General features: G+C 38.1%; 1 protein-coding gene across 4 annotated transcripts in view; it reads left to right on the top strand.

The window, feature by feature from the left end:
• The window catches only part of CHN1 (chimerin 1), a 176,452-nt gene that overhangs the window by 151,123 nt on the left and 13,064 nt on the right, over positions 1 to 12,265 (top strand). For all 4 annotated transcript variants that reach the window (XM_004267333.3, XM_049712783.1, XM_033423608.2 and 1 more), the window contains 2 exons: positions 2,390 to 2,474; positions 11,969 to 12,142. In XM_004267333.3, coding sequence (XP_004267381.1) covers positions 2,390 to 2,474; positions 11,969 to 12,142 — 259 coding nt within the window. The remainder of the gene's footprint in view (positions 1 to 2,389; positions 2,475 to 11,968; positions 12,143 to 12,265) is intronic.

Raw genomic sequence — 12,265 nt, 5'->3', positions numbered from 1 at the left:
CTTACATTCAGGGTAAGTCTTATGTTCAGTAGCCTCTTAAGTTTGAAGTACGTTTATTTATTTATATATATATATATAAAAACACTAATATACAAATAAGACCTAATTAAACTTAAAAGCTTTTGCACAGCAAAGGAACCATAAACAAAATGAAAAGACAACCCACAGAATGGGAGAAAATATTTGCCAACTATGTGACCGACAAAATATACAAACAGCTCGTATAGCTCAATATCAAACAAACTATCCAATCAGAAAATGGGCAGAAGACCTAAATAGACATTTCTCCAAAGAAGACATACAGATAGCCAAAAGGCATATGAAAAGATGCTCAACATTGCTAATTATTAGAGAAATGCAAATCAGAACTACAGTGAGGTATCACCTCACACCGGTCAGACTGGCCATCTTTAAAAAGTCCACAAACAATAAATGCTGGAGAGGGTGTGGAGAAAAGGAAACCCTCCTATACTGTTGGTGGGAATGTAAATTGGTGCAGCCACTATCAAGAACAGTATGGTGGTTCCCTAAAAATAGAACTACTATATGATCCAGCAATCCCACTCCTTGGTGTATATCTGAAGAAAACCATAATTCGGAAAGATACAAGAACCCCAAAGTTCATTGCAGCACTATTTACAATAGCCAAAACATGGAAGCAACCTAAATGTCCATCAGCAGATGAATGGATAAAGAAGACATACACACACACACACACACACACACACACACACGTACGTGATGGAATACTACTAAGCCATAAAGAAGAATGAAATAATGCCACTTGCAGTAACATGGATGAACCTAGAGATTATCATACTGAGTGAAGTAAGCCAAACAGAGAAACACAAATACCATATGATATCGTTTATATGTGGAATCTAAAAGGAAGGAAAAGACACAGATGAACTTATTTCCAAAACAGAATGTTTACCAAAGAGGAAAGGGGAAAGGGGGAGGGATAAATTAGGAGGCTGGGATTAACATATACACACTACTGTGTATAAAATAGATAACCAACCAACAAACAAAAAATCACTTATATAAATAGAACAGTAGTAAAAATGACAGTCTTAGCTGTGAATTTCATTATTGCCATAGCTGTTTTGGCAGATATTTATGTTGAAATCAAATCGTCACACTTTGTGATTTTCGCTCTCTTGTATTACTGTTTTCTGATGGAGGAAATCATATATATGTAAGAAATTATCTCAAGCAAATGCAATTTGATACAGATCAGTAACTTCCTTGTTCCCTGTCCCTCCCTTTTCTTTTAACTTCTTCTTTTTTTTTTTTTTTTTTTTTTTGCGGTACGCGGGCCTCTCACTGTTGTGGCCTTTCCCGCTGCGGAGCGCAGGCTCCGGATGCACAGGCTCCGCGGCCATGGCTCATGGGCCCAGCCGCTCCGCGGCATGTGGGATCTTCCCGGACCGGGGCACGAACCCGTGTCCCCTGCATCGGCAGGCAGACTCTCAACCGCTGCGCCACCAGGGAAGCCCTGACTTATTTCTTGAGTACATTTTTAGCCAATATTTGCTCAGAAGTCTTAAAGTGTTACTGATAATATTCAAGATATTTTTTCTTTTATTCTTTAATGTTTGGGGTTTGGATTTATTGCTTCTCTATTCTACCAATATTTTTTCATTTAGGTTAAGCTAGAATGGCTTCTCTTTCCTATCCATAAAGTCTATAGGTATCTTGGCATTTGAATCCTTCTTCTTTGGAGGTTCCTTTCTTAGGGATAAAAGAATCAAATGCAGTAAAACCTTTATGAGCTGGAAAGATGAGTGAATAATTACTGTATTCAAACAGGGTTTCTGATCAACTGTAGCTTCTGCAGTTTCTAAAATATATTCATTTTCTTTTGCTAACATAGTATCACATGGTTCTGAACAGATATTCGCCCTTTTTGATGATTGTGTTGTAACCAGCCACTAAATACCACCTTCACCACCCGTGGCCCTGACTGTGGTCACAGAGGACAGGAGATGGATCATCTGACAAAATCCTTATAGACAGATTCTGTCTACATCACTCCTCATCCCCATGCATGCCGCAGCGCTCAGAATATGCCCGTACTTGTATAGCGCATAGATGAGACTGCTTCCAGCTGGAGGGGACCAGTTGGAAAATTCCACTGCAGAAATTGTTTTCAAAAGTAAATAGCAGAATATTGGTTTGATTTATCACCATTTCTAAAACAAAGAGGAAATCAAGCTCTGAAGGAAATTGTAACTGCTTGGCAGTTCCACTCAACCAAGGTTTTTCTAACTGTAACCATATTGTGCCTCTTGATACTGACTATGGCTTGTGTATGACTGCTTGGAAGGGAAATAATCTCCTCATCTGTAATCTCCCCTCGGGCCACTTTGTCACTACTCTTTTTCAGGTCCACACATTCAGGGGGCCGCACTGGTGTGAATACTGTGCCAACTTCATGTGGGGGCTCATTGCTCAGGGAGTGAGATGTGCAGGTAAGAGCTCTTCCCTTTTCGCCTGGTTGTGTAAGTTATAAAGCTATAAGGAGTAACTCATGAGGAGCTTTGCTATTCTGCACATATAATGGGCTGGACCCCCGTTTGCTCTTAACATGCAACAGGCTGGATTTCTCAGGCAGCCAATTTGACTATTGATATTTTATCTGCCCTTCACCTTCTTGTACTTAATGGGCAGCAGTCTGGTCCTTTAAAAAGAGAGAAGTTGTCTTGTTCAGAAAGTCTGATAAAAGGAGATAAAAGTAAGACAGTTATATTTGCCTTGCCTTTGATGTTGCAGCAACTAAATTTATAAGAATGATTTTTTTAAAGCAGTGTACAGGGACCTATGATTGTTGCCTTAGAAACTGAATTTTAAAGATAACTTGTTAAGCTGAATTGTCCTTACTAACTTTTGTGAAATCAAATTGAAGCTTTAAAAATCTGTGAATTTATCTTAAAAGATGATTACCAAATTCTGAAAAACCACTTAGTCACTAATATTTTGTTTGTGACATTTTAAAATCTTGAATATGCCATATCCTCTTTATAAAATATGACCATAGTATTTTAGATTTAAATTTAGAAACTTGAAGGTTTCCACATAAAGAAATAACCAACTCAGGGATTTATTGAAATGCTTTATGAAATAAGTAGTTATTCGCATAATGTGAAATTCATTCGTATAGAACAACTATACTGAGTACTGGCCACTTATCCAAACTGCTCTAAATTCTGGTATAGGCTTAAAAATAATTATTTAAATTTCAGATGCGTAATGTTAGGTCATAGAAGTTTCTTTCTGCTATTTAAATTGTAAAACTAAAAAATACCTTCTTACATGTCTTTTTGCCTGAAGCTTAACTCTAAAAATGTATGTGAAGAGTAAAGTATTTCAAAATGGTAACTGAAGTAATTCTGTCAAATTTAGCACTGTAAAAATCCACATTTCTTTTGTGGCATGATTCCTAATGGAATATTTTCGTTGTCCATTATGTGCAGAAACTTCTGGGGTTTGATTTTTCTTATTTCTAAATTGCCTTTTCTTTGAATAGCAAGGTGTGGTATGCGTTGCATGTGAACGTTCCAAGTCGCCCTTCCTTCAGTTATAACTCCCTTAGCACCACTAAGGTATGATAAGGTTCCAGGCATGTATCACTAGCTAGATCCATTCAGGGACCTCGCTGCCATGAGGAGGGGGAAGAATTCCTCACATCTTGACTTTGAACTGTGCAGAGGTGTCCGTCAAGGAGAGCCTCAGCTCGGAGCCAGTCTTATTCCTCCAACATCCTAGAGGGCTGACAGCCCCATTTGCAGTTCTCTGCCCAGAGAATAAATGAGGACAACATTGTCTTTCTGGCTGGTGGTTACCCAGAGTCAGGATGAGGACCCATCACTAGGAAGGTTGTGGTTGAGCCTTTGAACTGGAGGAAGGTTGTGGTTGAGCCTTTGAACGGAACATAGTCGTGTAGTTAAGAACATCCACATCGTTGTGGTGTTTCAAAGGCAAATGGAGTACCCTTTCCAAAGCACAAATCACCTGCACGAAGAATGGTCGTCTTCATAAGCCTGGTTTGCCTTTATGACATAGCCTTGACCAGCTGAGACTGCAACGGTTTCTTACACATTTTAAGACGGTCACTAATTCAAAAGCTTTTCTTTTACTAGAGTGATGATGTTTATCGTTTACATTTTGAAAGACTGAAGGCCATCTACATGGAAATTCTGAGTCAGCTATTAGCAGAGAACTAGCACAGCACATGTGAATAATCTTTGGCCATATGCTACAACCCCATATCATGTTTAGAAGAAATGTTTTGGAATGTTTATGATAGTGATAATGTGAAGGAAAAGAAGAAAGAAAATGATTCACCCCATCCCATAGCCACCCACTTGAATAGCCTCCACTTTTTATTGTGAGTAAATGTCAACAATGTAAAGAAAAGCCTTTTCATTTTATGTTATATCTTGTCTTCAAAAGCGTTATATTCTATGTGATTGGAACCCGATTACTGAGCAATATAAGAAGAAGTCAACCCATTTTTTTAAAATACGGAAGGTTAGGATTTGAATTACTTCTGTTTTCTATGACAGCTAATTACATTTAGATTGACGGTGGGATTCTTTCATCTGAAGTGGCTCATCCTGACCTTTGAGCCATCTACTTTATATAAAACAATGCAAAGAATTAAGAACTTCGAGAGAGAGAACTAACTGTGGTAGGGTGAACGTTGGCTCCCCAAAGATGTCTACTTCCTAATGCCTAGAACCTGTGACTGTTTCCTCTCATGGCAAAGGAGAGTCTGTGATTAAGTTAATGAAGTTGAGACGGGGGGATTACTGTGGACTGTCAGAGTGGCCCAGTGTAATCACGACCAAAGCGTCCCTGTAAGAGGGAGGCAAAAGAGGCTGAGTCAGATAAAAGGTATAAGAACAGAAGCAGAGGACAGAAAAGAGCAAAGATGCTATGCTGCTAGCTTTGAAGATGGGGGAAGGGGGCCATGAGCCAATGAATGCAGGCAGCCTCTGGAAGCTGGAAAAGGCAAGGCAAGAAACAAGATTCTCCCCTGGAACCTCCAGAAGGAGGTCTTAGGCTTGCTAAGGCCTTGATTTCAGTCCAGTGAAACTGATTTTGGGCTTCTGACCTCCAGAACTGTTAGATGACACACTCATGTTGTTTTAAACCACTGAGTTTACGGTTATTTGTTATAGTGGCAACAGGAGACTAATACATTAGCCACTAAGCATTAAAGCTTTTACTTCCAAAGAAAAATGGAAGTAACACTGCCTATCAGAAAAGAGATGTATTTATCTGCTTTTGATCCCTAAGACAGCTTGCTTTGTTCTGGTTTCTTTTTTCAAAATCCACCAAGGCAGAAGAGAGGTTGTCAGGAATTTTTAAAGGAATGTTTGCCAAAAGCAGCAGTTTTGTATCCCACCACCCCCCTCTTTTTTTTTTTTTTTTTTTTTTTAACATTATGCGAAGTGTTGGGTGATGTTCCAATCACCAGGCTGGTGGCAGAGTAGCTGAAGGAATCAGACTGAATCCAGCTAATAGCAAGCAAGCTGTCCCTTCAGTACTGAAAGCTCTAGGCTTGCTCAACACCCACTGCTGACAAGGACAACTGAGGGAGCAGCAGGGACAGTCATGGGGATGCAGTCATTGCAGACATGATCTTCCCAAAACTCCACAACATGAGGTTCCACAGTCGGCATTAAACGTCTCACCTACCACAGTCTCCCTTACGTTAGGCTTCTTTAAAGTGAGTAAAATGATGTTGCAAGAGACCATCTAACTGCAGCTTGGGAGTGGTGCTCCTTTACGAGCAAAGTAAGTGGCCTTCAAAAGTTAAGTGCAAAGGATCATTGTCGTTCAGATGGAATAATTTTCCCAGACCATTTTTCCTTTCTTTATGAAATTTAAGCTTATAGGTTAAAGTAATCTATTATAAGATCACCAAACATCTCTCTCATGAAAAAGACCATTATTCCACCAGCATTCCTGAATTGTTTTCATTTTAGCCTTGCCAAAATATTCTAAGAAGTTAAGCCGGATAATAACTGTAAATCAGACACATCAACTTAGTGTTGGTTATTTATGAAAGTGACTTCATTTTTCCAGTGTATCATTATCATTGCTGCCGGCCCCCAAAAGGAAATGGCAGCAGTTTTTTTCCTAATAATAAAATGTATTTATTGCTTTGCGTATACAAGCACTTAACTTTTAGGTTGGAGAAGGGGAAGTAATGTCTTCGATTTTAATTACTGCTTTGATTGTACCTAAAAAGTTATGTTTGTCCTTGTAACCCAATGAGAAATTGGTTAGACTTGCTTACGACTTTCATGTAGCTCCTTTTAATTGAAAGCAATGTTTTCATAAATATCTCAAAGAACAAAGTATTCTTCTTAATTTTGCTTCTGAAAATAATGACTTCTGATGCATGTTAGAAATGGGCTAGTCCCACTTTTCCTGGGTGGGCGTGGAGGTGGAGGTAGGGACAGCTAAGAGACATGTTTTAAAATAAAACTTCTATTTGCAATTAATTTAAAATAGGAACACTCATAGAAAAGAATGAATGATTACCTTTCCTTTCAAAACACACATTAACATTACCCCTTAATCCTATCAATAGAATATAAATAATATCAGCTATTTATTTCAAAAAATAGGTTTCTGTGCTTTTTAGATATAAAGCATGCATGTTTTTTAGAGAAATCAAGCCCAGAAAATCTGAAAGTAACTCAAGTTAGTATTCTAATAGAAATACTTGATTAATAAGGACAGAATGAAATACGATTTGAATTTCTCATTCCTCCTTTCATGTGTTTATTCTGTGCTTATTAACTTGAAGAATTGGGAGGGGGCAATGTGATTTAATTGTAACATAAAAATAACCCACCAAACCAAGAGATGCAACAAATGAGATAATCTTTTATGGACTTTTTTTTTCACTTATACTGTAGAGCTTCCCTGGGAGAAACTGAACTCTATAGGAGTTATATGACTTTAATAAATAAGTATGAAAACCAAATAAAGTCTTAATGGCAACCTGAAATATTGATATATTGCTAGTCCCTGAAGCAGCAATTTTCAGAGCAAGCGCAGAGCTGGTATATTGCACTGTGAACTTAAGGGTATAACGATACTTCATTTTAATGCCTTTACCCTATCCTTTGGTCTTTTGAAGGACTTCATATCCAATCCTGCCAAAAAATTTGGCCTTTGAAATTTATTTCTAAAATTGAGCATAATATATTGTCCCATAGTTTAATCTTATCCAAATGTAAGAAAGAATATCAGTTTAGGAAACATTTCCCTTCTTGTTAAATACCTAAACCTGAGCTCAGTCATCTCTTTATCCAGTTTTCACTGAGTCACAAGTAAATTAGGCATTTGCTGATGTGTAAAATGGGAGATAACTGCAAACGTTCAAAGGAAAAACATTAATATTAGTATCAGACCATTAGTGCCATTCAGATGTTTTGATATTCTGTGGATGCATCTAAATTTTACTGTTTTACCTTCTAGTGGATTTCCACTTACTTAGGAAAGAATGTGACAAAACAAGAATATAATGGGTAGGTTTTATCGCTGCTTTTTAAAAGTGCTTGCCAAATCACATATAGATTTCTGTAACAGTAAAATACAGCAGAGCCTTTTAAACGCAAGTATATACAACAAATAATAGGTACAACATACATTATTGAATAAGAGGTTGAAAATAGCAAGTTCATCTTCAACCCTGAAAACAATAACTCAGCGTACATGGTGTACTGCTGGTGAAAAGTGGTATATATATCACTCGGTGGGACGAGCACAGGCTGGGAATTAGGAAGCCAAGATTGAAATCTCAGTTCTACCAGTTTCTGGCTGAGCAACTTGAACAAGTCATTTCGCCTCTCTGAGCTTCGTTGTCTTTGTGAAAAGAAGACACTGGGGTAGGTTGTTACTAACAGCCATTTCCAGCTGGACCTGTGACTTCCGTGTACACAGAATATGAGGCACATCAACATTATTTTTAGATAATGAAGCTCTGCTGACTTTTATACTTTTAAAATATTATGTAAGAGTTCTTCCAGTTCTAGACAAGTTGAATAAATATGTTTTATTCCTCACAATAATGATAACAAAAGACCCTGGACAGAATATATACATGAATTATCAAAAGACTGAAAGTTGGGTAAAAGAAGGAAGGCTGATTAGGGACCTCAGGACTCAAGGAACCCAGAAGCGAGTTGCCTGGTGGTATTTTGGATTTTGGGGTTTTTTGAAACTCCTGTGTATCCCAGCCTGAGCATTAAAGATACCCACAACCCATAAATGCCAATAGGCACAGACAAATCCCAAGAAAAGCTGGCTCTTCCCAGCCAAAGCCCTGGGAAAAGGGCACCCAAGCCAGACAGAAGTCTTTTAGCCGTAGCTACCATTCTCCAGGTGAACACCATGATAAAGCCACATTGCTACCCCTACCCACGGACTTCTGCTGGATGCTGCAGCAGAAGGCTGTGGGTAGAACCCTATTTTCCATCCCACTCTGCAGTAACAAGGTTGCACTTCTCTCCTGTGAGTCTGTGAGTAGAGCCCTGTCTTCCATCACCATCTTGCAGGAAGAAAGTGGAACCCCTCCCTGGCTGAGACTGTGGGTGGAACCCTGACTTTCATCCCCCCGCCTATAGTAGAAGCAGCACCCACTCAGCCCAAGTCTACGGGCAGAGAGCCCTGTCTTCATCCCTGACCTGCAGTAATGAGGCAGCTGAGACCATGATCGGAACTCTCTTCCGTGCCCACCCTGCAGTTCCATGCAGCACAGCACTCCTCCCCGACCAGGTTTGTGAGCAAACCCTGACTTCCATCCCTACCCTGCAATAATAACTAGGACATGGCCCTCTTGCCTCCCCAGAATGTAGGGTAGAGTCCTGCCATAAAATACATGTTTGGTAGGCAAAATAGCACTGCAGTAGCATTACAAAGGCTTTGTTACCTAGTTTGACATTTGAAACACAGCATATGAAAGTATGCCAGGATTTGCATTCTAAATCTAAACAGGTTAACTACCTGCTAAAGTTGAAAATTTCAGTAGGAACCAGAGTCTTATAACACTCAAAATATCCAGGATGCAGTTCAAAATTACATTTCATACCAAGTACCAGGAAAATCTCAACTCAGATGAAAAAAGATAATCAACAGTCGCCAATATTGAGATGACAGAGATGTTGGAATTATCAGAAAAGGAAAGCAGCGCTCATAAAAACGTTCCAAGAAGCAATTAGAAACACTCTTGAAACAAATGAAAAAAATAGGAAATATCAGAAAAGAAATAAAGATATAAGAAAGAACTAAATGTAGATTTTAGAACTGAAAATTTTATTAACAAATAAACCCACGGGATGGGCTCAATGGTAGATACAATATGTCAGAGGAAGGAATTTGTGAAGCTGAAGATAGATCAGTAGATATTATCCAATTCAAATGAGAGCAAAAATAGATTTTTAAAAGTGAACTGAGCTTCAGAGACCTGTAGAACAGAAGATTTAGCATTTGTGTTGTTGGAGTCCCGGAAGAGGATAAAGAGTGAGAGGGTGGAAGATATTTGAAAAACTGGTGGCTGAAGAGTCCCCAGATTTGGTGAAAGCAGTCAGAGAAAAATCATGTACCTATTTGGAAGTACGTTTATGTAAATGAAGTGTATAAAGAACAGTGTAGATGAGGAAGCAGCTATAACCCCAGCATCCAAGTCCTTTTCAGGACCTGGCATTCACATCTGACGAACACAGAATTGGCCTAGAAGTCAGCTTAGCTCCTGACCTTAAGCTGATTATGACAATGCCTTACAGTGAACCCTGGGGCACTACCTAGGAAAGGCCTCTCAAAATGTTTCATTCTTCTAAATAATAACAGAGTCATGGTAAACAATTACAATTTACTATGTGTAAGCATTTTACGTGTATTAATATTAAAGCCTCACATTAACATAATAATAGAACCTAATAATAGATCTAATATTAATGGATAAATACTATTATTATTCCCATTTTATATAACTGAGGCACAGAAAGTTTAAGTAACCCCCTCAAAATCACACAGCTAATAGATTCTAGATCTAACTCTAAATTACGGAAGTTATACAAAACATTAAAATTTCAGGGGAAATGAGGTCCTTTAAGTGGCCATTGCCATTGAGTTCCCTTATGATTGAATCAGAAATCTTATTTATATCTAATATAGAATAAAGAGGAATTTGGGGTTCAGGTTATGTATTCATTTGGACATCATTTAACTACACAGAACAGTGTTGGGTCATTTGTTCAGATGGTACAGATTCAGCTCCTTGCTCTGGCAGCCTTTACGTATTCAAAGAAGCACCTGTTCTTCTTTAGTGATGACGATGTTTGGACGCTATTAGCATGGGCTGTGCCATCGCCAGTGCTGTTCACTTACACACACATGTTCAAAGACTCAGCTTCCCTCGACACCTAGCCTGTTTTTGCACATGGGAGGTGCTCAGTACACGACTTCTTCCCTTAGAGTCACCACAAGCCTTAAGTTCTTTTTTCAAGTTGGTAATATCTACGTATTTAATGAAAGAACAATTCTATTTATAAGTTTTGGCTAATTTTCCTTGTCTTTGTTAACTGTTACTGCCATATATATAACTAGATTTCAGCTTTACCAAAAGTCATAATAATGATGATGATCATCGGTATTTGTCTAACATTTTATAATATGCAAATCACCTCGAATGCATTGGCTTATTAATTCTCATAACAATTCTGTGAGGTAACTGTTATGCTCCGGTTTCTGCCCAAACAGCAAGCAAAACTGAAGCTTGCCCAAGGACCACAGACAGTGGTCGTGGGACTGTATGGTTTTCAAATCCATTAAGACCTGGCTATAAATTGTGTGTACCTCAGTTGGATTGGATTTATGGGAGGTCAGCATCAAGTTTTCATGAACTTAAAAACAAATGGGTAATATTTTAAACAAACATAAAGGTGACATTTATTTTTAGTTAAATTATTCAGGTATGGTCCATGTCTCTTAGGTCCAATTTAGCAAAATATCTGTATCCCTCTCTATTTCTTCTAAAATGCCATTGTGCTCTTCTTGTTGAAAATAAAATACCTCAAAATATTAACTAGAAAATATTTGGGTTCTGGCATCTTAGAAGCTATAACCCAATAAAATGACAAAGCAAAGGAACAACTTCAGTAGAGGCAATATGGTATAGGTGTTAAAATAGTGGACTCTACAATCTTTGTAGCCTTGAATTTCAGCTCAAATGTACTAAATGCCATGGGTAAGTTACTTAACACGTACGTGCTTGGTTTCATCAGGTTTATGAAAGAGAAGAATAAAAGTACCTGGTTTATAGAGTTTTCTGTAAATAATGTAAAGCACTTGGAATAGTGCTTGGCATTAGTAAGCTGTTGATAATAGTAGTAACAAATAATAACTGGCTATTTTTAGCTACTAGATGTATTCTATATTCATTATCTTATACATATATATAAAGAATTAGGAGTAGATACACATATGAGCAGCATCAACTTAAGAGGGCCCTGGGATACTCCTACTTTTGGAGGTTCAATTCCACCTCATATCAGATTTATTAAAATGCAGTTATATCCACATTGAATATACTTTTTTATATAACTTTAAAGAAATGGAACTTTAAATTTTTAGTTGGCTAGTTGGTGTAATGTTACATTTTGTAGACATTTAATTGAACACTTACTAATTTTGTTTGGCCTGGGTTGGTATTCTCCTGAGACCATACAGCAAGTAAATGACGGAACATGAGCTAGAATTCTAGTCTTCTGACTTAAAATCAGAATTTTCCTAAAGAATGAGAAGAATGTTTCCCCCACTCTGCAGGCTGGAAGCTAGTCCCCTTTTAAACCTAATTCAAGTTGGAGTGTCTTGCCAAAATAAACCTCCAGAATGCTCAAAATTCTGAAAATAATAATGAATTTTTCCTTTCTTTATTCCTTAGATTGTGGATTGAATGTTCATAAGCAGTGTTCCAAGATGGTCCCAAATGACTGTAAGCCAGACTTGAAACATGTCAAGAAGGTGTACAGTTGTGACCTGACAACACTCGTGAAAGCCCACATCACTAAGCGGCCCATGGTGGTGGACATGTGCATCAGGGAGATTGAATCTCGAGGTGAGGCGTTTCCAGCAAGGTTCAGAGCAGTCGTAACTCACTGCACAACCAAGTTTTCTTCTGCAAGTTTAGGGGGAATTATTTCAGATAACAAATGATCTGAAAGTCTGAAATCAGTTAACA

Source organism: Orcinus orca, chromosome 7 (assembly GCF_937001465.1).
Source record: "Orcinus orca chromosome 7, mOrcOrc1.1, whole genome shotgun sequence".
In the NCBI taxonomy this organism is placed as follows: domain Eukaryota; kingdom Metazoa; phylum Chordata; class Mammalia; order Artiodactyla; family Delphinidae; genus Orcinus; species Orcinus orca.
The sequence above is the reverse complement of the archived record's forward strand: the minus strand, read 5'-3'. Positions and strand labels throughout refer to the sequence as shown.